This window comes from Acipenser ruthenus, chromosome 19 (genome assembly GCF_902713425.1).
Source record: "Acipenser ruthenus chromosome 19, fAciRut3.2 maternal haplotype, whole genome shotgun sequence".
NCBI lineage: Eukaryota > Metazoa > Chordata > Actinopteri > Acipenseriformes > Acipenseridae > Acipenser > Acipenser ruthenus.
In genome coordinates this window covers 29978458-30003586 of record NC_081207.1, presented here as the reverse complement: position 1 = coordinate 30003586, position 25129 = coordinate 29978458, and the positions used below count along the sequence as shown (strand labels likewise).

Sequence of the window (25129 nt, the reverse complement as noted above, 5' to 3'; positions counted from 1 at the left end):
AAAAAAAAATCTATGTCCTGTTTCGAAACTACAATCTCGTCTCAATCCCAAAGCGCTGGGAAGATAAAAATAAATAAAAACTCTTTTTAGTTTAAATTAAATGAAACTGAGTCAGATAAAGGAGGATCAAAGGTTTGTTTAAGTAAGAAATCAATGGGGCCGCCACGCTGAGGATTAGCACACTCACTTCAAAGCCGTCTGCCCCAAGTCCACAGAACACTCTCCCGACTCCTATCGATCTGATAATCTGGTTTGGAAATTCGCAAGAGACTGCTTGGCATAGCAGACGCAAAGGTTTGTGCCACTGATTAATGTCAGTGCTGATTTGATCACAAGGTTTGGAGCATCACAGACAACACAGTTTGGAATACACAAAGGTTACAAAGCAACTCCATCAATCTTATCCGTCGTCCACTTCCATTTGCTATATAGCTCTCACACGGGCAGTTCTGAATAATTCCTGGTTTTACTATGAGTTTAATAAGAGGCACCTGAGCTTGTTACCTATACACTGTGGCTAATCAAGCTTGTTATAAAACCTGGAATGGGTGAGACTCCTATGCAATCGGAGTCCTTTTTTCCACCTTTGCATTACAGATCAAAGTTAAAGAAAGCTCTGTTTGCACTTCGATGCTGCCCAGGCTTAAGCGCACAATGCATCTAATGCCTATTGGCGTTCGTGCACAGCACACGGTAATATGCTCTCCCACAGATCAGCCTTGGGGTCTTTTTCAGAAACAATTGTACTTGGATTAGTTAAGAGAGCAAGGCAAACAATGATCGAAGCAGAAACAGCAACAAAGAATCATCCAGACCACACAGGTAAGACAGTAAATACTACCATGCAATCCACATGATGCAACCCCTGTCGTGTACTGGTTGGCGCTGGCGTAGTGGTGTAGCCACTTACCGAGAGGAGGCTGCGGGCTCGGACGATGACTCTGGCCTGGGGGGGCTCTGCTGCTCCGTCTCCTCCCCCTGCTGTTTCTTCAGGAAGAACATGGCTTCTTTAGAATCAGCGTCCACTTCCTTAGTCACCCTGTTGGAGGAAAGCAAGGACAAGACTCAGGGACCGCAGGGCACACGTGATTGCACTACGAAGAGCAGAACTACTGGACACCGTGCTGTGCTTCTGTGAACAAGTAATAGAAAAACAGCTGTGATGCTACCTGAAGGTGTGTGGTCACCATCGACAATAAGAAATAAATGTGCCAGTGAAACGGTTCATTTCTACCCAACAACACCCGTAACAGAACTTGAAGTTCAGGTTTCCAAGGTTTTGTTCAAGCCATTATTTAAGAAACTGCTCCCCTATTGCATTAGTTGTTGTGCACTCTCCTATACACACAGCACAGCACAGTCGCCCTGTTATAAAACCTATGCAGGTGTTTGTTCATATTGTCACTGTCGCCCTGTTATAAAATCTATGCAAGTGTTTGTTTGTATTGCTGCTGTTGCCCTGTTATAAAATCTATGCAGGTGTTTGACACAGAGATGGCAATCGGGGGTGATCCTGGTATGTTCTTTTAATTGATAAATAAATAAGCTATCTGCATTATGAAAGAGGTTTGCATTATTATTTAATTGTTTACTCTTTGCCAAACATGGTGAAAAAAAAAAAAAAAAAAGCATTGAGCTACTGACTAGCACAGCAGCTAGGAAAACCGGGCACCTGTCACATTAAGAGCATTACTGCCACCTAGTGGATTCAGAAAGCCTTGCATGTCTTTTTCTATTTCTTATCACTGTACAGTTGTACAACAGTGAACAAAACCACACCAGTGAACCTGCTGGAAACCCGTGACAGCCAAAGAAAACGAAATATTCAAGATATATGTGTGAAATACATGAACTTGCTGTCCTTAAATACCACGGATATTATACATAACAAAACTCCAATAAAGGCGATAATGTTAAAAACTCAAAACTTTGACATAAGTGATCAAAGTTGGCCGGCAAGTTTTCCAGGACATGCAGGAGAGGAGCTGTAGACTTGGAGTGTTAAGACTTGCAGTATTCTAAAGTCTAAATACTCCAGGCTAATTTGACTAGGGAGGACATCATATGGAAAATGAAATAAAATGAAAAGCATGATGTAAGAAAAAACTGAACTGTAGACACTTACCGGACCTCCTCTCCCGCAAAATCAAACACTTTTGTGATGGTGACTTTGGACGATTCTTTCGGCTTCTCTGCTTCCTTTGTTTCTTTCTTGCTGGCTCCTGTAGCCTAGCAGGAAAGGGTACAAATCGTTTCACAGACAGATCAAAGCCGCACCTCAATGCAGAGTTTAACAGCATTATGTTAGAAGTGCATGGATGAGACCGGAAGTGCTGAGAAGGACACATGTGAATGCAAATACAGCAGCATGCTTTACTTTAGAGGGGGTCCCAACCAGAAACTTAATCAGGCAGACAAAAGATAAGGCTACTGCCTTAAAAGAGACCAGAAGAACAATGAGGCACACCACTTGCCCTATCTAAGGGATTCTAATTTCATTATCTGAATTGTTTTTTCTTTGCTCTCAACTTCCCTTTCCTTACTGCACGATTCTCTCGTCCTACACTCTACGGCAGGTTTAAGTAATGACTTGGGTTGACTTTATTTCTAGACCATTTAGGGTTTTCCATCAGTGACTTGTATGTTCTTCGAGTGTTTGCAGTCATGGGTTGCAGGCAGTTCATAATTATGAAACGATACAAGAAAAGGGATACAACTGCGGGTTTGCCTGTAAGCTGCCCAGGGCTGCGTTGTCCTCCGACGCTGTAGCTCTGGGTGGCTGCATGGTGAGTCTGCAGTGTGTAAAAAAGCGGGCGGCTAACCTCACACGCTTCGGAGGACAGCGTGTGTTCATCTTCGCCCCTCCTTAGTCAGCGCAGGGGTGGTAGCGGTGAGCCGAGATAACAAAATAATTGGACACTACTAAATTGGGGAGAAAATAACAAAAAACGAATTGACGACTACTAAATAAAAAGAAAAGGGGTATTAAGGCTGGCACTTGGTAAGGAGGTTTTGTTGCCCTTCTCTCACTCATCTGCTTCTCACCGGGGGGGGTGGCTGGACTGACGCAGTTTGGGGTTTCTGCCCCACGTCACTAAGGAAGCTGGCCCAAAGGTCATCAGCCTTCTTCTTTACTTTGTCCTCCTTTATCTCTACCAACGGATCAGCCTTCTCTTCACTGTCCTCCTGGTCGGCTTCATCTCTCCTCTCGCTCCCTCCTTCCTCTCCTTCTAACGACAGCCCTCCTTTCTTTCTCTTTCTGTTGAAGAAATAATCTCTGGTGAAACAGCAGAACAGTCTCCAAGCTTCTACCAGCTACAGAAATCAAGCTACATTTCAGAGAGACTGTGCAGTACTGCAGGACTATTGAGAGCTTTAACACATGGGACCAGGGTTGGGCTCAATTCCTGTTTAAAATCAATTCCCAATTCCAAATCCAATTCTCCTTCCCTTTTAATCAATTCAAACATGCCATTGTTCAAAATTGCAATTTGCAATATTCTGTTAAAATGAACTTCTCACAGTGGCAACAACTGACTTAAACTGAAGTCCCTGTTTGTCAGTTAAATTGGCTTCAAATGAAAGCAGTTGAACAATCGCAGCAATTATCTAAAATATCTATTCCAATTGCAATTCCATCAAAGGAACTGGAATTGGAAATTGATTTAAAAAAGGAATGGGAAATGGAAATGGAATTGAAAAACAGGAATTGACCGCAAAACCCAGCATGGGACCACAATCACCAAACTGAGTGCGTGCGAGGGTGCGGCTAGACTAGCCAGGGATTTCAGCAAGTTCCAATCGGGACACGGTTACTTACCTTGCGGAGATGTCTTTGCAGCTTTTCTTCTTCTTCTTCTCTTGGGTGTTTTCCTGTCCTCCGTCTACATCATCTTCTTTCACCAATTCGTTGACATCGTCTTCACTGTAGTCTTCATCTGGGCACAGGAGAACAAGGGAAGAAAGTCACAGCTCTGACAAGGCTACGAATTACTCCCCAACCAGGACTCATCCGGTACAGCCCGCCTTTCTTTCTGTTTTGTTAAATATCATTGCTATTGTTCTCATTATTTTTGTCGCTTGCTTCTCAAGGTGAAGCCTTTTGTTAACATGCCTGTTCCGGGTACATAGCAAGAAGGGGATACAATTAAAACCACTGGGGAAAGAACCTGGCCAGACAGTCCCAATTACCTTGATGACACCTTGCAGGCTCCTTGTTTTAACAATCCTAGTATTTAACACAATGGAGGTGACCAAGATGCATCCTGGTAACCATAGATTTTACAGTCTTACCCACTGCTCCAAAAGAGCCATGCTTCCTCCAGGGGTCTGCAAAGCTCAGAATGACTGGGACACCATAGCATTATATATATATATATATATATATATATATATATATATATATATATATATATATATATTTTTTTTTCATTGTTAACAATGTAATTACATGTTAGAGAACGAAGATTTTTTTTCAAGGTTTAAAGGTCCATTTCAGTGTTAATTTTTGTGGCAAACCTGACACAAAGTGAATATCTATTAATATAAATACACGTTTAATGTTAAATAAAACCCCAACAATGCAGCAATTTATATATATATATATATATTATATACACAACCCTTCCTAAACAACAGTGTGAAATTAGCAGCTGAATTAAACCCACTGACCAGGTCACGCACAATGAAAAACTATTCCAGTGAATACAGTAGAAATGTTCAGATTACCAGAAGGAACGTAGTCTGCGTCTTCATCTGAAGAATAATTGTCGGAGTCGTAATCTGACAGGTTGAGGTTCATGCTTGTTGTTGTTTTTGTTTTAATGTACAAACTGGTTCCTAATGTAAAACAAAAAAAAGACCCTCGCTACTCCCCAGCGTTCAAGGAAACAAACCCCCCCCACACACAACAGACACACTCAATGTGGTTCCACTCTCGAAATCAGTCCTCCAGCTACGGCGGCCTCGCTGGCACAAAACAAGCCGCAACCAAGGAACGCGTTGGAAATGGTGACACTCAAAAACTACTCGGAATATTTATTTTTGAAGTCGTTTTTATTATTATTATTATTATTATTATTATTATTTGATTTGTTTTTACACTCAGTAATATATAGTCTGCAATCATGTAAAATAAGCATATGTGACACCAAACACGAAACACTATCAGTTGGCTCCGCCCATCTGCCTGTATTTTAGCAGCTGATTGGCTGCGTTCGTGTCACTCAGCTCGCTCTGCGCTGGTGTTTCGGGTTGCTATGTGTCAGATGCTGGGGTGAGGAGACGTTGAAAATTCATGTTTTGGTTGGGCCGAGCCTTCAACGGAGCTCGGGATACAGCAGTCTGAAGGAGTCGATATTTTTATTTTAACGCCCGAAGAGCTTGGTTTTTCAAAAAAAAAATATTTATTTGTGTTTTGTCTTTGTTAATGGCTCAGCAATGCAGAGCGGCAGCGTTGATACAAATGCTAATGTACGACTGGTGAGGCAAATTTTAACTCTTAGTTTAGTCCCAAGAGAAAATGGCACCTTATGCTCCAACGAAACGGCGCTGTGTGAATTTTCAGGTGAGTCTTAACTTAAACACAGCACGTATATTTAATGACCACTCTACGTTGCTCAGTCAAACCATGTTTTTTTTTTTATTATTATTTACTGTTGGCCGGTTGACAACGACACCGGTTAATGAATCAGAGAGAGAGAGAGAGAGAGAGAGAGAGATTAGTATATTTTTTTTTTTTGTGGAACTTAGAAACTTCCTGCTTTGAAAGATGTCAGTTGGCACCGACATCATTGTGTCAATGCTATTTTTACAGACCATTCACAACTCATTGCTTTGACCATGAACGTGTATTTTGTTCAATACAAATAATAATACCAAGCTGCGTCCAATGCACAACCACACAGTGTGGATTAACGTTTTTTTGGTAGAACTCGAGCAAAATATGAAGCATGTGTTTTAATGAGAACAAATAGCCTATACTGAAGCGGCATGAAGCGGTATACTGGAAAAACAACCATAAGATTTTTTGATTATCAATATCGGTCTTTCAGCCTAAAAGTCTATACAGCTCTAATTTAGGGAAAACCTGTCCCCACCATTGAGGAAACCGGCAAGGAGTGATTATGTACTTTTTGACAGTTCTACAAAAGCCCGTTTGTGTAAATGTGTTAATTGACTGGCTGTGTAGCACAGCCCAGGATTATTTCCAAGGTGATTAGTAAATTGAATCTTGCACAACTACAGCAAGTGTGTCGCACTTCAGAGTTGTACACACTTTATATCTGGAGAACCGCTGATCCGATTGTGATGCAAAGCTGTTCTGTGTACCACAATGTGGATGTATATATACTCCCCAGTATGTAAAACTACAATAACTGAAAAGGCTGTCATTGTTTGTATTTTGCAATCGTTTACCGAGAAGGGAAGTGTTTTCTCTGTTTGTGATTTGATGATACCTAAACCACATGTGTTGGATGTGCATGAGCTGTGAAACTAGTAACCCACATGGAGAGAGAGTGAAAAATCACAAATCCCAACACTGATCCCACTGTCTTTAGCTGGAAGTGCGTGTTTCATTGTGTGGTTGCTGTGCTCTCTTTCAGAGATGTGCTGCGGTGTCTTCCTGTGAAGTGCTTGTTTCATTGTGTGGTTGCTGTGCTCTCTTTCAGAGATGTGCTGCGGTGTCTTCCTGTGAAGTGCTTGTTTCATTGTGTGGTTCCTCTGCTTTCTTTCAGAGATGTGGTACAGTGTCTTCCTGTGAAGTGTGTGTTTCATTGTGTGGTTGCTGTGCTCTCTTTCAGAGATGTGCTGCGGTGTCTTCCTGTGAAGTGCGTGTTTCATTGTGTGGTTGCTGTGCTCTCTTTCAGAGATGTGCTGCGGTGTCTTCCTGTGAAGTGCCTGTTTCATTGTGTGGTTGCTGTGCTCTCTTTCAGAGATGTGGTACGGTGTGTTCCTGTGAAGTGCTTGTTTCATTGTGTGGCTGCTCTGCTTTCTTTCAGAGATGTGCTGCGGTGTCTTCCTGTGAAGAGCCTGTTTCATTGTGTGGTTGCTCTGCTCTCTTTCAGAGATGTGGTACGGTGTCTTCCTGTGGGCGGTGGTCTCCTCCCTGGTCATCCACCTGCCAGCAGGGCTGCTGGCCCTCTTCACGCTCCGACACCACAAGTACGGCAGGTTCATGCCGGTGTCCATACTGCTGATGAGTATCATTGGGCCAGTCTTTGGAGGAAGCCTAACCAGTATGTTCTATTCGTACCGTAGCTTTCAGCATATACCTTTTGTCGTTGTTGGTGTTTTTAATAAAATGTACTTCTGCACACTGGCTTTTAAAGTAAAATGTACTTCTGCACACAGGCTTTTAAGCAGTGTATTTTCTTTTCCAAAAATAAAAAAAATACTGTTCCATTTCTTTCATAAAGGCAGCACTCTTTAGAATTTAATTTTTTTTTTTATTATTAATTTTCTTTAGCAATGATTTGTATCCCTGGGTATGCAGTTTGCACTGTTTTTCTGAAATGAAAATCAAACTGGCATTGTTACAAAGTGACAACTCAGAAAGCTAATTCAAGAACTCTGAAATCCATCCAAGTTGTTTCTTACATGTTTTGTAATACTACTGGTCTGTTTTTCTTTAAAAACAAAATTAACCGTGATTACAGAGCATAGCCATACTGTATCTTCAAGAAACTGTCGCCCTCTTGGGCTGCAAACGATTCTCGTAATCTTGATCCCATGTTAATTGTTTTTTGTCTTGATTATTTTTCTTTGTAGGTGCCGCGATTGCCGGGGTATACAGAGCAGCGGGGAAAGGAATGATCTCTTTGGAAGCTCTCATTCTAGGTGTCGGACAGTCCTTTTGTGTCCTGGTTATTTCATTCTTGCGGATTTTGGCGACGCTATAGCATTTGGCCGTGCAATTACTCGCAAGTGAAGATACGTCTTAAGATGTCCAGTGCTATGAGAACTAAGGGGCTTGCCCTTTTAAAAAGCATCCAGTGCAATCGCATTAGTCCAATAAGAGGCCTTCTTTCAAAGCCAGAGTGTAGCTTTGTTTTTAATGACAAAGCTGTGCTGGGCAGCTCATGAAACCCTCTTTTAGGTTTAGATTTATTTATTTATTTTTAATTTTCAGTAAACTGGCAACTAACACCTCTGTTTAAAGGACTGCTTGCACTTTAAATACAGCCTATTCAATCCAAGTCAATACCTCACTGCCAGCAAGCATTCCGAAGGGCTTAATACTGACCAGCCTAACCGTTCCACAAGTAGTGTGTGTTTTTTTTGTGGCACTGCTTATCAAATTTGGGAAGGTATTGCTGTTCTGCAGTATTGGCCTCAAAGAACTTCAACATGCAACTAAGAGAACAGCTGAAAAGCGACTTCCGTGTGTCTTGAAGCAGCGGAGACACTTCAGTGGTGACTGTTTGCTAAAGGGAGTTCTGCTAGCAACACAAGCCTTGTGTGCATTTATTCTTTGCAGACCTGTAGCTTGACTAGGGCTACATGGTTCAACGTGTCCCAGCATGATAAAGTACACATTCTCATTCCTGTTCACAAAAATAAATAAATAAATAGCAACTTCAGTGCAAAAAAAAAAGAGGGGTAGTCTAAGAGACAGGGCTTCAACTTTTCCCACAGTGACCCCTTTATAACGCAGTAGTCGGGAGCTATGGTTAAGAGACCATGGAATTTGTGCGCCGTCCACCCGCAGGAGGGTAAGCTACCCTTACCTTGGTTCTCTTCCACTTGTGCTGATAATTAAGTAATAACTTGAAGTCTCACTAAATGTGACAAGTGGTGTGGACTGGTCCTGGGTTCTACTAAATAGTCAGCTATGTGAACAGAATCAGTCATTTTATGTACGGGGTCAGTACAAATGACAGTGAATGAGAGAGGTTCCACCTGTCATGTATTATACATTGCCTTTTTACACAAGACCCCATTGCTGTCATATAGCACTACAACTGGGAGCCTACGGACAAAGTTTCATGCCTTTCAAGGTTTTCCTGAAAGAGATAGTGGAATTAAATGTTTTGTAAATGTATGCAACATCAATTCAAAGAAAAGCCTGATTCTAAAATATCTACACTCAGACTTCGTCAGAATCAAAATAGTTTTTTTACTTTTTTTATGCCAGAAGTTTTGGTTGTAAGGGGAGCTGTAACAGCAGGGAAGCCGTGTTCAGCTGAACACCTTTCCTGGTTCCTGCAAACTGGTTACTCTGGTAAAACCAAATGCAGTCGTTTCCAGTACCTACCCAATCAAATGCTAGCTTTAAACACCAATTATATTTGACTAAATTGGTGTGTGTGTTTAATTTATGGCAATCAAAATCAAACGTAGCTGTTGATCAAGAAACACACTGTTCTTGTTGATCCCTTCTTTCTGATAGAAGACGGAGACTTCCTTTAAATGCATTTAATGGAAAGGCTTTGTGACGATCGTAATGTTATGTTGCTGTGTAATTCCGACACTGCATGACCTGGTACCTAAGCTGAAGAACATGCCTGTTAATAGTGAATCCTTGAGACGAAGAATCGTGTTAAACTGTAAATCTGGTTCAAATGAAGCTACTTTGTCTTTAACTTTTACAATTGCAGAAGGGTCCATATGATTCCTAAAATGCAACTGGGAACATTGTTTAATGCATGGGAGATACACTGGGCACATTGTTTAATTGCAGGTGCACAAATCTAACCGACATCCACCCTTAGGGGGTGAATCTGTGTTCGCTCGTGGACCAAAAAAAATAAATAAACCTGGCATGATTATTGCATTGTGCTTCAGTGACCAGAGAACAATAAGCCATCATTGGAGTAACACAAGATGAAAAACTAGTTTTTAAAAAATAAAAATCTGTGCTGAACATTTAAGAGTCAGCCTCTTAGGCTGTTGGAGGCAGTGTGCTAACAAGCCAGTTTGTTTCTGAAGGGACCATGTTGCAGTGCCCATATTCTTTTATGCTCTAATTTGCAGTGGCCTGCTTTTTTAATATAGTGAAGAAATTCTGTATTTTAACACTGTTGTGATATGCATGACAAGGGGGGGGGGGTGTATGACAGATTATTTTGTATTTTAACAGACTAAGTGCCAATTGTTTCTGTTAACATTTATTAAATTATTACATTTATTAAATAACATTTGAATAATAAGTTCGGTATCCCTGTTTTTTTTTTTTATCTTGTTTCTGTTGCTAGCGTACTATCGGGAATATAAGCAAAAGCGTCTCTGCACTTCTGCACAGTGTAGTGGAAGGCTCATAATTCACATAATCACCAATTTATAGAAAGCTACAGAACGGCAGCCAAGATAATGATTACAATTGAAGGTTGAATCTCAAGAGACCATAAAAACAGGGTTTCGAAAGACAGATGCACGCAGCAATATGATGTTTTGAATGAAAACAGGAGATCTTGTATTAAGACTTCACAGGTTACTGTGGCCGCAATGCTTCAACCGGTTTATAACATAGGAATGCAAAATATGTATGTATGCATGTATGTACCTACTCTGAAGCAAGGACAAGCAAGACTGCTTACTCAAAGCAATAACTGGACTGCTCTGACCTGCAACGGATTTGCTGTTGGTTATGTATCATTCCAATTGCTTTATTTGTCCTTTGTTCCAGAACAATGCATCTCCTTTACAAGTGTGTCCATAGTTTTATTCCTGTAAAGACACACTGCAAATGAGAAAATCTCAACTGCTCTGATTTCCAAAAGAGGGGTTGGTTTACTGCGAACACGACAGTATATAGTGGACCTGACAAAGTCCATATTAGCTCTGGAGGGTGTGCCATGGCCAAGGTAGTTCAAAGATAAACAGCAGGGAATTAGTAAGCCAAAGTCTAGATCATAGTGCAGTGGGTATTCGGAGGCTTTTACAAGATTCAACACAGCATTCACAATGGCTGCGTGGAAGGGGTCTAGTGTTTTAATAACTGGGGGGAACCGAGGACTTGGACTGGAGATGGTGAGGCAGTTTCTGGAGTCCCCTAACCCACCAGACCAGGTGTTTGCTGGCTGTCGGGATCCAGAGGGGCCACGAGCTAAGGTAGAGCTAGCTTGTCATGGAACATGACATACATTTTAAATATGGGCTTGTTATTGATATGATTTACAACCTGGAAATACAATATACACTATATAAATATATTACAAAAATAGTTGCAATGCCATCAAGTTGCTACAAATACCTCCACTGTTTTCTGCTCCCTTGAGAAAGGTATCAAACACCGGGCTGCTGGCTCTGTTTGAGCAAACAGATATATTCTTTAAAAAACATATGTGATGTAACTGATTATAGTATTTCAGCGTGGACATTTCTTCAGACCAAACAGTGATATGGACAGAAAATGTAAATATATTTTAAATAAACAATTTTCTTTCTAATATTCTTAAACAGTGTTTGAAGGATCTCTCAAAGAAGCACTCTGAACGGCTTTTCATTGTCCAGCTTGGTATGTTGTTTTTACTTTTCAAAACCCTGTTAAAACAGTGTATGGCACTCACTGCCCAACCATAGCAGGGACATGCAGATGACCTTGTCCCATTGCGCTGGTCCCAACATTACATTACGTTGGCTGGAATATTCGTCCATTTCATTTTTATTTGTGCAAACACAAATTAGTGAATGCGAAGAAAACCATAGATTGAAATCAGAATTGCCCGATGTAGAAAGTTAGATAGAAAGACTACAGTTGGTTTCTTTAAAAACAGTTTCATGAATGTAAAATGTTATTGATATTATTGGATAGCACTGCACCTCTGAGAAGTATTTGTAAGTAAAAATTGTGCATGTATTTTAAGAGGAGACGATCAATTCAAGAATGCCAGGATAATTAATGGGAAACAAAAGCCTCGCCCCTACTCGTTCTACATTCCTAAAACATTTACTATATTTAATTTGACTCTATCTGTCTATCTATCTATCTATATATTCTGGCGGTCAAATTTTATATATTCATTGATTCATGCAGGTACCTAATTGGAAGTGTTTGTATTCAATGTTCTTAGACATAACGGATCCAGTGAGCATCAAGGAAGCAGCGAAGCAGGTGGAATCCAAACTGAATAATAGAGGACTCAATTTATTGATAAATAACGCAGCCATTAACTTGCACAGAACTCTGGACGAAACAGACAGCGATGACATGATGCGCTGCTATAAAACAAATGTAGTGGGACCAATGCTAATGGCCAAGGTATGTGGGTGTGTATGTACAGGGACAATCAAACATGCTAGTAACTGTAGTTAAAGATACTGCCTAAAGATGCTCAGGTATTTTAACTAGGAGCTATATACAGGCTTGGTCACGTTAATCGGGATAAATAAATGGACACCCATGTCAAAAAAACAAGCGTTTTGAGAGAGACTTTTGTTCAAAATGATTTGAATGCCGTCTCATCAGTCGTCTCATGTTTCAAGATGAAGTACAATCGGGTCTTCTTTATCAGTCATGGTTCTAGGGTATGGAGAAAATGGTTAGATTACAGCAGTTAACAAAGAAAGCTGCTGCGCTTGAAGGACGGACGAGATGATGTCATGTGCTTTCTCGCGTTTCTAAGTAAAACATTCCATGCCCTTCCTTTTCGTTAGGAATTCCTGCCTTGCCTGAAGATGGCAGCCCAGTCCAGTGATCTTCAAGGAATGTGCTGCAGGAAGGCAGCGGTGATCAATCTGTCCACCCTGGTGGCGTCCATTGAGAAGTGTCCTGAGACTTTCGGCGTGGCGCCCATGTACCCCTACCGCACCAGCAAGGTACAGTACTAACACTTGTTGAGGCCAGCACATGTGGCCTCATTACAAGTATTGTGCGATGCACTGCCGTTACCGATTCTAACCAGGTGCCCTTACCCCCAACACACACCAGCTCCCCCTAGTGAGCAAGGATGGGTGTGGCTCACAGAGCTGAAAGGTCACAGGGTCTCATGATCAGAATGGAATGAGGAACGATTTAGGATTCTCCACGCAAGCTCATATCAGGTAAGGGCCAATTCAGAGAAAAATGGAGCAACAGCAGAGATTGAAATAAGACTCTGATTGCATAGCAGATTCACCAATTCCAGGTTTTAATACCAGTTTGATCAGCCACAGTCTTATTAAACATAGTAAAAGCAGGAATGGATCAGACTTATTTAGTTATAGTTTTTTTGTTTGTTCTGTTTTTAGGCAGCCTTGAACATGCTGACCCAGTGTCTTTCTGAAGACTTCAGGAAAGAGGAAATTCTGTGCAACGCAATCCATCCTGGATGGGTGAAAACCGATATGGGGGGTAAAGAAGTAAGGACATTAAGCCAACACTAATCAGCAGAACTGTACTGTAATAAATAATGCTGGAGAAAAACAAAACTCCAAAAAGCCATTCATGCAAAAACACAATTTTGTTTGGACATCAATTGGTTCAGGACAAGGTGAAGGGGGTCTGTGAGGACAATGTGTTGAGTGACTTCTCTTGTGTTCTCTTCCCATGCTCCAGGCCCCCCTGGACGTGGTGGACAGTGTCGGGGGGGTGTTTCAGGTGCTGTCTGCTCTCACAGAGAAGAACGCGGGACAGTGTCTAGACTGGGAAGGAAAGATCATCCCCTGGTGAGACTCTGACCCCAGACCAAGACCACCAGTCCATTGAGCCAGACCAGGAGAAGAGAAAAACAACAAGCAGCCACTGTTTTACTATATTCAATTGTTGCATACTAATAAAGAAGCTGGTTTGTGCAGTATAGGGGGTGCCAGTGTGATGAGGTTCTCCCTTTGAACACGTAAACCTGCCTGAGGCGATACTGGTTTATACTCTGGATTCTCAAAGCTCTTTACTTCATGGTTTTAGAAAGGGCAAAAGCACCCATTAACCCATGAAGTGCCAAATTGATTTTTCTTTGAAACACTCGGAACACAAGCTGTATTTATGGCATGTGATGCATTCTAAATGAATATGCTACCATTCTAAAACTTTTCAATCATTAAGAAGTGTAAAATGACAGGCATACTTACAATGTATATTCTCAGCATCCTATTTTGAGGACTGTCCAGTTAGCCGTGCCCGTAATCAGAGCAGTGAAATCTCACGCCAGCTATGAAGCTCAACACAGAGAAAATGGAGCTTTATCATCACTGTGGGGAGGAAAAAACACCAAGAAATGTATCATCTTTAGGCTTCAGTTTCTTGTTTTATATTGAGGCGTCACAAAAGCATCTGAAGGGTTATATTTGCAGAATTAACAGTCACATTTAATAAAATTAGAGTAAGTTATAACAATATAGTTCAAAAGAAAAATTAAATAACAGATAGATGCCACTTTAAATGGCTCCAAAAATGACAAAGTAACCTGTCCTCAAATGAGGACTAGATGTTTAATTTAGAGTATTGTAAGTCCCCTGGAGTAAATATCTGTGTCACAGACTTGCACCCACGGGTTTATAATGCATGACACCTGGCCTTTATGGTATTCCATTGACATTTTTTCCACTTCATCTTGTAATTAAACAGAAAATTCACAAGCAATTTATGAACAATTCAGGTGTTACTCTATGCCTTTAGTATACAAAAAAGTGCTTCAATAGAACTGCATACATAAATGCTCACAACAAATAATACTCACATAATACACCCTCAATTAGTTAGCCAGAATTCCAAACTATTTTAGTGTAATAGCCCAGTATAATCTTAATGGAACCAGCGCATTCTCCTAATCTATACCATATTACATTACATTATATATATATATATATATATATAATGTTTGTATTCTTATGATTTTATTTTTGTAAGTGTATTCACGACATTCAATGAGTGTGGAGTTCATATGTGTGTTTGCTTACAGCACAAAAGCAATGAGACAGCGCGACACAATCCTGTGCTTGAGGTTTTGAACCGTGAGGCTTGCCATCCAATAAAATCAACTTGTGTTTTTATCACGTGACATGTGGGCTGCGTATTCCGTGTTGCGAGCGATTGCTAAAATTGGCAAATCTTAATTTAAAACTTTGCAAACAAACAAACAAACAAAATAATTTGGTGTCTCGATTGTTCTGCTTTATCACATTATCAGGTATGGTTTTATCGCGTCTTTCCCCTGTTAGAATTGTGTTGACAATGCGTCTGCGATAAACATTACACCACAGTAAGTGTTTCTTGTAACTACCTATTTTGATTGGTGAAGTATATTATTACAGCATACCGCTGAATGGTTATATAAATATTTACTGTTTTCAGGCTGCAGTCAGTCGCAGTGGCGATAAATAAAATTATTACGTCATAAATACTTGTTATAAAAAATATATATATAATTTCAGACTAGGGTTTGGGGGTTTTACGTCAAATAAATACAAAATGAACCACATTCACAGTATTAGTTCTACTACAGAACTACTAATTACTAAAAACCAAACATATGAAGCATCAAGTGCTCCTGATGTTCACAGACAAGACAACCTTTCTCACTAATCTTAAGCCTACCTTCCTTTTAGCTGCTAATCGGGGGACCATGAACCACTTGCTAGTGTCATTGGTTATTATTATTATTAATGCAGCACCGAAGAACTAAATGGAAACGGTTTGATTTTATATTTTTATTTTGCAAGAACAAGGATTTAAATAAGACTCCCATAGCATTGCAGTTTAAAACCTGGAATGGATCAGACTGCTGTGCAACGGGAGTCTGTGTTCGGATATGAAAGAGCTCTCCTGTTTGCTGCTGCTGCTGATTGCCTGCCTCTCTTAACAGCATGATTGTTCGCTTCTGTCCGCACTGCGGCACCAAGATTGAGGCCGGTTTTAAATTCTGCCCGTCCTGCGGGGTGATGCTGCCTCAGCAGGACCCAGAGGAGACTGTGACAGACAGCATCTCCCAGATGGCTGTGTCCCATGCCAGCCCCTATTCAGCGAGCTGCAGCACAGGTAGTGGGTATTTCCCTATTTAATTGATGTTTACATTAGTCATTAATAAACAGTTGCGCGTGCAGTGTGAGGTGCACTGTGTCCCGGGCATGTCCTGTCTTCATTTACAGGCGTAGTGCCAGGCCTGGTCTTTATCTCTTTAGGAATTTGGCCAAGTAACCAAAGTAAACCCTTTGGTATTCTCTGAAGTAGTGCAGTGATATATATATATATATATATATATATATATATATATATATATATATATATATATAATGTGCAAAAGTCTTAGACATGTTGCATTTTTCTACTCTGATTCATTATGAGCATCAACAATTTACTCAAAGCCTCCACTTTTCTACTATTTTAACAACCTTGACTTGTATAAAGAAGGGAAAGCATTGAGTGAAATAGCTCGCATCACTTGATTTTCAAGGTGTGGTATCCGAAGCATAATCAACAAGTACAGAGAAACATCATCAGTAATTGACAAACCCAGGATTTAAGGAATAGAAAGAAGACAAGCGTTGAATTGACAACAGAACTGGCAGAAGGCACAGGTGTCGTTGTCCATCCATCAACAGTCCAAAGCACCTTTGACCATTGTTCCATATATATATATATATATATATATATATATATATATATATATATATATGAAGACAAAAAGTAATTGATAAACTGAAAATTCGCTGCTTTAATAATTAGCTACAACATTTAATATCTGAAGGAGGTTAATTATTAAAATAGTGTGTTTTCAGTTTATCAATTACTTGTTGTCTTCATTAGGTATTTCTAGTTATTGATGAGTATCCTGTTGGATCCTGATTCTTGTTTTTTTAATTCTCTGTGCTCTCTCTCGCTCTCTCTCTCTCCACACACACACACACGGCACTGTCCTGTATGTATGTGTTTTGTTATGTCTACAGGCCAGGGCAGCCACATTGATTTGCTGCCTCGCTCTCCATTGTGTACACCTCCAAGGAAACGGGTGATGTTTGCCAGTATCAAAGAGGAGGAGGAGAAGCATGTCACAGAGTCCTCTGTAGTTTCCAAATCGGCTTCTGCAGGTAAGCGGGCAGACTTCATTACTTTGAATTTGTCATTATGGAAAGTAATAGTGTGGCTCCCACCATGTGGTAGAAAAGTATGGATTTGTATAGTTTTGCAGCCAAAAGCATGCACCAAATTGGGTCAAAGCGAGCCAGAAAGTTCCAGTCGGCAAACGTCTTCAGCGTTTTTCTTTTGTTCAGATTTTTAAAAGCCAGTCTTGTATAAACGCTGATGTGTTATTTTTGTGCAGACCAGAGCTCCCCCCTCTCTGTGACATCACGCTCTCCTCTGCGGGCGTCCCGCTGTGCCAGGAAGCGTCCAGGATCCTCTAGGGTGAAAGAGAAGGATGTGCACAGCAGCGAGCTCGGCCCCTCCCCCTCCCCCTCCATCTCCCCCTCCCCCTCCCCCTCTCCCTCCCCACGCTCCAAAGCTCAGGGTAAGCAGGGAGACCAGCTCAGGACACAAGGGGGCAGAGTCAACCTGTCTTAATAACATTCATGCCAGGGCAGTTCTAGCTGGAACAGTGAGTAAGCATGGCAAATATCAAAACCTAAAACCTGAGCAGAAAGAAAAATACAGAATCTCACGGATCAAACATAACAGGACATTAAGCAGATAAGAAATGTAATATTATGAACATGTACAGTAGTAAGTGATATGAAGTTACTCATGACGATAACATATGCTTGCACTAAAGACAGCAAAATAAACCCTTTCTCTCTCTCTGTCAGCCAAAGGCAAAGGCAAGAGAGCCCGGAGAATGAGTGGCATTGAGCCACTGTCAGAGAACGAGGTCCTGACCGACACCAGCAACAAGAAGTGGAGGCTCGCGAAGCTGCTGGAGCAGAGCAACTGCGGGATTCTCTATGGAGGTGAGGGGATCCCCAACACTGGCACAGAGGAAAGCCATGGAGCGACTCCACAGGGAACGATTGGATCCAAGTCCATGTCAGATCAAAGTTGCAGGAACAGCAGTACCTGCAGTACGAGACTTCATGGCTAGCAGTAGACGCATTCTAAAAAATCTGGGGATGCTACTGTAGCAAATAAGACAGTATTTATTGCATGTGCAGTGGGTAGTGTCACGGTGAGTTGAGTTAAAAGCTCTCGAGTGGCGCATCCGGTAAAGGCACTCCGCGTGGAGTGCAGGATGCGCCCTGTAGCCTAGACGTCGCCAGTTCGAGTCCAGGCTATTCCACTGCCGACCGTGGATGGGAGTTCCCAAGGGGCGGCGCACAATTGGCCGAGCGCCATCCGGGGGGGGGGGCTTAGGTCACCCAGGGTGTCCTCGGCTCACCGTACACCAGCGACCCCTGTAGACTGGCCGGGCGCCTGTGGGCATGACTGTAAGCTGCCCAGAGCTGCGTTGTCCTCTGACGCTGTAGCTCTGGGTTGGCTGCATGGCGGGCCTGCAGAGTGAAAAGAAGCTAAAAATTAATTGGCAACTACTAAATTTAAAACAAAAAAGCTCTATAACCACAAATTCAGAGGAGCCCGGCTCTTTTGTGGTAATGACACTCTCTTGTGGTGCGCATGGTCGCTGGTTCGAGCCTGGCCTCCGCCCTGTTACACATGCAGTTTACCAGTATAGTGTTCCAGGGCAGTGGAGGTTCTAAAAACAAAGAGCATTCTCATTCTTTACTGGTTCTTATCTAGTTACGCTCTGTGCTTTTCAAGAACTACAATTTACACTCATTTCTTTTTTTGTTTCCCCCAGCTGTCCTGTACACTTCTGGCGCTTGTTCAGAAGATTACAAGTACATTCTCAAACTGGTATGTAGCAGAGATTCTTACCCCTGCCATTTATATGTATATATATATATATATATATATATATATATATATATATATATATATATATATATATATAACACACTGCTGTATCGCCGTAGGCTGCCAAGGATGGAAAAATATTCAACGAACAGAATTTCTTGCAGCGTGCAGCGAAGCCAGCAGCAGGCAAGTTCCTCAGAGTTTCTCGGAGTTTCTTGCAGCTGTGGAATAGCATAACCCTTCTAACAGCCTTTTATTTATGTTTACTTTACCATTGACTGAATGGGCAGTATTTACAGGAGGCTCTGGCAGGATAACTTAGAACGGATGCCAGTGGCGGTTATCGTTTACAGACACAAATTACAGCTAAACGTAATGAAAGCAATATAAACGTCTGAGCGGTTGTCCTTGATTCAAGCATGACGTTCTGCAAGGGGTCTGTGTATTTAACAGAACAGAACAGAACTGCACAGACTAGTATTGAAATGCGGGTGGGGGGGACTCCAGGGCACTTATAGTATGAGAGATTTGGGGGTAGTTAATTGTAGCAGAATAAAGAATACATAACATTATAAAGAACACAGTTTTTTTCTGCCCTTGTTTTTGTCCAGTTGATAAATGGAGGAAGCACCACAAGCTGGATTTTCTGGGGATCCCTACCTGTGTCGGCTTCGGGCTCCACGCAGATACCTACAGGTATGCGACTAGCAGCACTGAGAGGCTGAGTCAGGACACACTACGGGGCAACTAACGCTGTCACTGATAGCTGGTATACCTCGCTGCAACTGCATGCTTGTGTTTTTGTTTCAGGTTTCTAATCCTTCCAAACATGGGCGTGACCCTGCAGTCCATCGTGGGTGAGAACGGAGCCTCGCTGTCTGAGAGGGCTGTCCTTCAGGTGGCCTGCAGGATTGTGAGTGTTCCTGGGGCAGGCAGAAGCCTTCAGTCCATCCTCATTAAACATACAGTACAGCAGTCGCGTTGTGTGGCACAGTTTCCTCTTTAGTTCATGAATAAAATATAAATAAATAAACAAACGCATACGTGAAGGACGAATAAGTTTCTAACAGAAGCATTGTATGAGAAAGAAAGAAAGAAAAATGAAACACAAATTCTAAGTGCATCGTGTCTCTTTTGAGTGGTCCTGGTTGTGCATAACGAGCAGTACCACTAGATGGCAGCATAACCCCAGGAAAACAAACTCCTAAACCAGAAGAGTGTAATAACAGCAAACTGCACTAATACTGTAGATTGGTCATTTCAAAGGTTCCTGAGGTAAAACAGGAAAACATGCAGAAGCAAATGTTTTTGGCATCTTTTAAAATTCGCAATATCTTGGCATAGTGTTTACAGAATGTCTTTCCACGTGTTGTTTCCATTATCTTCATCTGCAGTTCTGAATTCCTTTTGGAAGGTTGTCCTTCCTTAGCAGGGAAACTGGAAACCCCTGAATTCAGGAATGCCCCTCGTTTATTCTCCTGTTCCCGGTAAACTGCATTGTGTCCTAATCAGCAGTAATGATCTTCCATGCTGCTCCAGGCTGCTGTGCTGTGTGTGAGTCATTCAGTGTCAGCTCATCAGCACTTTATTAGGTGGATTCAGCCACGTGCTGACCGAGAGCCTGGAATCTTGACTGAATCCAGGGGTTCCCATGGGGACGCTTTTGTTACTCAGTAGAATTTCCCTTTTATTCGGCCCGGCACCCACAGGCAGTCATAGGAGATTTGGAGTCAACCAGGTCTGGGAATCAGAGCCTTGCATTCGAAGTGGCAACGGCCATATCAACAACAAGCACATTTACACTGCTGAGACTGGACTGCATTCAGTGGAACTGCATCGTTGAAGTAATCAGCATTGTATTACTTAGAACAGGGATGTCAGTGACGAGGACATCAGTTTTAATGAAGGTGTTATAGTACATGTTAGCTTCTGTATATTGCATTTTCTTACTGGCTATCAGTGTCCCAAAAAATACATTGAAACAAAAATAAGTAATGACATTGTTTCAGTGAAATGTCAGATTCCAGCATGGCCCTTTGTAGAATGGAGTTCGACTCCCCTGCCCTAGACTATGTGGCATTCTCTAGACTTCCCACTTTCACTCAGTGAAGCCACATGTCTGTCGGCTGGTTTCACAGACCCCGATTAGCACCAGCCTTGCCTGCGGAATTACCTTACCTAGTGTAACATTAACATAACATAACATCCCAGTTCAGTGCTGATCGGGGTCTGTGAAACCAGCCGTACGTGACCCAGCTGTGAAATGAAAACGTCTTTTTCTTTTTCTTAATTCTCCAGCTTGACGTTCTGGAGTACATCCACGACAGTGAGTATGTACACGCAGATATCCGTGCAGAAAATGTGTACGTGGACCCCACGGATCTCAAGCAGGCAAGTGGACTCACCTGTACAGTAATTCAGGTTTTTCTGACTTTCCTGTGTAATGAAAATTAAACAATGTCACTGTTTGGCATATATACTGAGCATCGGTATATCAGGGGTGGCCAAAGTTGGCCCTTCCACTCCTGGTCTTCATCCCAAACCTGTTCTAAATTGTGTAATTGAACCAATTAAACCTCCATGCAGACCCTGAAGTCGTTCATTATCTCATGTTACCTGTTAAACCTGGAGTGGAATGGCACTCCAGGACCGGGATTGGACATCCGTGGCACAAATGGTTCTGAAATGCCCTGTGTGTACAGTACGTGTGATACTCTGCTTTCTGTAAACGCAGAGTTGTGGAGGTTTCGTTCTTACCTTTCCCCCTCATGACAGGTACACCTTGCCGGGTACTGTTACGCATTCCGCTACAGCCCCAGTGGCAACCACGTTGAGTACCGAGAACTCAGCAGGACACCACACGAGGGCGCTGTGGAGTTCCTCAGCATCGATTCCCACAAAGGGGCGGGTGAGCGTTTTGCTTGTGTAAAAGATTGAACACCTGGAGTAGGGTTTAACCCTGTATAGCGTTGATTCAGGACAGTATGCTGGACGGTGGAATGAAGCAAGCCAGAGGGTTTTTTTTTTATCCGAACAAAGAGTATAATGATGTAGAATTGTTCCCCCCAGGCCCGTCCCGTCGCAGTGATCTCCAGTCTCTGGGGTACTGCATGCTGAAGTGGATGTGCGGCTCCCTGCCCTGGTCCGATCAGATCGACAACCCCAGCACTGTCATGGCAGAGAAAGAGAGGCAAGTCCCTCAGAGAAGCATGTTCACATTCGTATTGTAGCTTACAGTGGTTCTCTTCCATAACTTCAAAACACTCAGAATTCCTTGGTAATAAGTTCTTAGGTAGTGAAGAAGGCACTAGTCGAAACATTTGTCTGCTTGACACAGTTTCTTATAGTGGTCAAGCACTTGAAATGCAGTACATCTTACACAGTAGAAACATCAGGTTTCTACATCTCTATCCACAGTTCTGAATCCAATTAAGCGAAGATAGTGAATAAGTATTGAACATGTGAAACAGATCATAAGATTTCACCAACACATGCTATGAAATGTCTTCTAGAAGCAAAAAATATTTAAGTCAAATAAAGCTCTTGAATACCTGTTTAAAATTATTATTATTATCATCATCATCATCATCATCATCATCATCATCATCATCATCATCTGCTGTGGTTATGTGTGGTGTGCAGATCTTGTAAATCCCTTGATCTGATATGGACGGCAGCATATAGCATTATTGTTTATTTTGAATATAAAAAGGGGTCAATCTACCATTAAATTATGCAAAGACCAATTTTCAAAGACTCTCCTGTTGCATTGCCCCCTTTAGGTACAAGACGGACGTGAAGGGTCTGCTGGAACAGGGCTTCGGTAAAAGAAAAACTTCAGGTACTTCCCTGTCCAGGGCGAAACACTGCTCTCATTCCTTTTAAATGAGCTCAATCTGTTTCATGCAGCTCTGCCGCTGAGTGCTTGTAGAACCAGTATCTGGCATTTGGTATCTGGAAAAGCCTTTGTATAACTTGCCGGCTCTGTTTTGTAGCAGCTCTGCGGGCTTACCTGGATCAGGTGATGGCTCTGGGCTACAACGAGAATCCAAATTATGAGGAGCTGAGGAACAGAATCAAAGACGCACTGCAGAAACTGGGGGCTTCAGTGCAGGATCCCATCGATGTCACACTGATTTAAACACTGCGGGTATGTGTCAGGAAGGTTCAGACAGCAACTTGTTATGAGTGTAAAATGTCCCAGCTACTGTATCTTAACTAATGAATTCATCTTCGTCTTGTGTGGGTCACCTTGTATATCGTCATCAGTCATCACCACATCCTGGGGACTAACATGTATTGTGCCAGAGTGTAACCGTTAACCTGTCCCCCTGCAACACTGCCCAAGAAATGCAGAGTGTGGCAGGGAGACTGGTACACTCTGGTGTACCAGCTATACTTAGCAAGTAAATAGTTGCTGTAGTTATACACTTTTTTACATTCGGACTGTACTACTATTTTGTGTAAATATGTTCTAATTGTTGTATGTCTTTTGTTTTTCAGATTTGGTAAATAATGGTGGAATCACTGGGGAAAGAATGTGTTCTGTTGTGGATTAACTAAATGTTTCAGTTAAAACTAAAAATATGTTTTTTATAAATGTGTACTCCTGATAGATGACCTTAGAGTCATGCCCAGTTTCACAGACCCTATTGAAGTAGTGTGCCAAGCATGTGATCAAAAGGTAACACGTTGTCCAGGATAGCCAAGATCTGTGAACCCAGCAAACTATACAAAAAATGTAAACCCAAAAAAAAATGTGAATTAGATAAAGGCTGTAAAAATAATAAAATACACAGCTAAAGAAAATGTGATTGAAAAGTGTGATGCAGAAAGTTATATCCATGGATGTTTTCTATAATTGTTTTTATAGATTTTAGAGGTTTTATTTAGGGAATTTTAACTCATGTTACTGGCTTGAACAATGGTTGCTTCACGTTTTGGTGTAAGGTGCTTTTGAAACTTTTTTTAATAAAATAAGTCGTGTTGAACAGTTATCAAGGATTTGTTTTTTCTGTAGAGATCAGTTATTGTGGGCTCCAATTACTAACTGTGTCTTCACAAGCAAGGCAGAGTGTATGTTTCTAATAATTACAGAACGTAACAAAGAGAATGATGTGCAGCACACACATGTGTGGAAAATGGCTGGCCCTTGTATTCTGTAATATATGGAAGTTACATCTCCCTGTTCCAAGTCAGTTTCAGTCACAATGGGCAAGACAGTAGACCAGATCTGACCACCTGTGATAAAGGGCTGCTAATAGGAGCTTGGTTGGCAGGTGCTTCTGCAGTTGTTGGTTGGTCAAGCTGTAGCCTGGCCTTGCCTTTGTGATGGACTTCAGTCACCAGTGCTCTCAACATGACAGTGTTCAGTTGGCCTAAACCAGTGAATTCAGACTTAGCAAGGTTCAGAACTCACACTAGCCCTGCACCCAGTCCTGGGTTTCAGAACTCTCTGTGTTAAGGTTATATTACTGAAATGACCAGGTCTCAGGTGTTTTGAGTCACCAGGACTGGGTGAGGGATTAGCCTGCGTTTCTAACCCTACAGACTTAAAATTCAAGCATTTCTTTTAATATACCGGTAGCGCTCTTTAGCATTGTTGTTAAAATTGTTATGAAATGTATTCTCTTGCAGCCATACTGATTGCATTCTGTAACCTACCCTAGTTAAGAAAACAAAACAAAACCTTTGTTTAAACAAGACACACTGGAATTCATATTCCATTCACAAGTTGTTTGCAGGTTAACCCTTGTACTGTAGCCATTCATTAGCTAACCCAAGAAGGGAGGTGCTGGAAGACAGTGGAATGGCTGGTGTGTGTTTCAAAGGAAATTATCCAAGGCATCAGTCATCATCAAAACAGCGAAAAGAACTGCAAAGGCTGAAATCCCAGATGTACTTTTTCAAAGCTCTGAATGGCCCTAAACTTTCAAGTAGGCGTCGTGGTGAATAGAAACGACAGACTAACACTAACAAAAGACTTTGTTTATCTTTCATTATTGAAGAACAATACAACATGCTCCTCTTAATTGCTGCTGATATCTCCCCCACACCCTGTGGCGTTTTTGGCAGCAGATTCAGACCTACACAGGAAGCTTTTTTTTTTTTTTTTAAACGAATAACTTATGGTTAAGTGTTATCTGTTTTTACATTGTAGTTTCATTATAATAAAAAAAGCTAGAGGATTTGATATTGACACTACGCTGTGGTTCTGTGCTGTATCTCTTGGCAGAGCATGCTGGTGATTCAGTGATAAGAGACTGGGTCCTGCCTGCATGTCAGCTGACTGCTAGGAAAGCTGCTTCATGTTTTTTTTTCCTCTTGTAATTTCCTCTGAGTCTTTCAGCGTTCTCCAGCAATAAATAAAGCTGTGGTATACATTTTGGCTGGGGAGTGGTGGTTAGTGATGGAGGGGGTTTCGGGAAT

The 25129-nt window shown here is 41.6% G+C and overlaps 4 protein-coding genes across 6 annotated transcripts in view; 3 read left to right on the top strand and 1 right to left on the bottom strand.

The window, feature by feature from the left end:
• The window catches only part of LOC117424161 (craniofacial development protein 1-like), a 29140-nt gene extending 24135 nt beyond the window's left edge, over positions 1–5005 (bottom strand). The window contains exons 1-5 of the mRNA XM_034040282.3: positions 4729–5005; positions 3821–3938; positions 3046–3259; positions 2126–2229; positions 911–1039 (exon numbers count right to left, since the gene is read on the bottom strand). Of these exons, the coding sequence (XP_033896173.3) occupies positions 911–1039; positions 2126–2229; positions 3046–3259; positions 3821–3938; positions 4729–4801 (638 nt within the window). The 5' untranslated portion in view covers positions 4802–5005. The remainder of the gene's footprint in view (positions 1–910; positions 1040–2125; positions 2230–3045; positions 3260–3820; positions 3939–4728) is intronic.
• Positions 5006–5208: 203 nt separating this feature from the next.
• On the top strand, positions 5209–10151 carry LOC117424292 (transmembrane protein 170A-like). The gene is made up of 3 exons (XM_034040504.3): positions 5209–5566; positions 7068–7238; positions 7771–10151. Exons 1-3 carry the CDS (start codon positions 5440–5442, stop codon positions 7899–7901), a joined length of 429 nt encoding a protein of 142 aa, XP_033896395.1. The 5' UTR covers positions 5209–5439; the 3' UTR covers positions 7902–10151.
• A 42-nt stretch (positions 10152–10193) lies between these two features.
• LOC117424793 (C-signal-like) lies at positions 10194–13718 on the top strand. Its single transcript, XM_034041495.3, has 6 exons — positions 10194–11052; positions 11404–11458; positions 12015–12202; positions 12598–12759; positions 13171–13281; positions 13478–13718. Exons 1-6 carry the CDS (start codon positions 10906–10908, stop codon positions 13589–13591), a joined length of 777 nt encoding a protein of 258 aa, XP_033897386.3. The 5' UTR covers positions 10194–10905; the 3' UTR covers positions 13592–13718.
• A 1066-nt stretch (positions 13719–14784) lies between these two features.
• Positions 14785–23697, top strand: LOC117424487 (inactive serine/threonine-protein kinase VRK3-like). 3 transcript variants are annotated; one of them, XM_058992813.1, is made up of 15 exons: positions 14785–15047; positions 15723–15895; positions 16804–16944; positions 17178–17363; positions 17659–17799; positions 18645–18700; positions 18820–18886; positions 19312–19396; positions 19511–19613; positions 20999–21091; positions 21476–21608; positions 21770–21890; positions 22483–22541; positions 22699–22850; positions 23204–23697. In XM_058992813.1, exons 2-14 carry the CDS (start codon positions 15724–15726, stop codon positions 22839–22841), a joined length of 1500 nt encoding a protein of 499 aa, XP_058848796.1. In that variant the 5' UTR covers positions 14785–15047; position 15723; the 3' UTR covers positions 22842–22850; positions 23204–23697. The 3 variants fall into 3 exon arrangements, with proteins under 3 accessions (XP_058848796.1, XP_034784193.2, XP_034784194.2); XM_034928302.2 differs by having other exon boundaries at positions 14848–15119; positions 22696–22850; XM_034928303.2 differs by having other exon boundaries at positions 14850–15047; positions 22696–22850.
• Positions 23698–25129: the final 1432 nt, after the last annotated feature.

Bases quoted from the DNA above. Each gene is read 5' to 3' on its own strand.
- LOC117424487 (XM_034928302.2), top strand. From the start codon at position 15,724: ATGATTGTTCGCTTCTGTCCGCACTGCGGCACCAAGATTGAGGCCGGT. The intron at 17,800-18,644 runs GTGAGGGGATCC...TGTTTCCCCCAG, and splicing joins CTGCGGGATTCTCTATGGAG to CTGTCCTGTACACTTCTGGC. The intron at 21,092-21,475 runs GCAAGTGGACTC...CCCTCATGACAG, and splicing joins ACCCCACGGATCTCAAGCAG to GTACACCTTGCCGGGTACTG.
- LOC117424292 (XM_034040504.3), top strand. From the start codon at position 5,440: ATGCAGAGCGGCAGCGTTGATACAAATGCTAATGTACGACTGGTGAGG. The intron at 5,567-7,067 runs GTGAGTCTTAAC...GCTCTCTTTCAG, and splicing joins GGCGCTGTGTGAATTTTCAG to AGATGTGGTACGGTGTCTTC. The intron at 7,239-7,770 runs GTATGTTCTATT...TTTTCTTTGTAG, and splicing joins CTTTGGAGGAAGCCTAACCA to GTGCCGCGATTGCCGGGGTA.
- LOC117424793 (XM_034041495.3), top strand. From the start codon at position 10,906: ATGGCTGCGTGGAAGGGGTCTAGTGTTTTAATAACTGGGGGGAACCGA. The intron at 11,459-12,014 runs GTATGTTGTTTT...CAATGTTCTTAG, and splicing joins GCTTTTCATTGTCCAGCTTG to ACATAACGGATCCAGTGAGC. The intron at 13,282-13,477 runs GTAAGGACATTA...CCCATGCTCCAG, and splicing joins CCGATATGGGGGGTAAAGAA to GCCCCCCTGGACGTGGTGGA.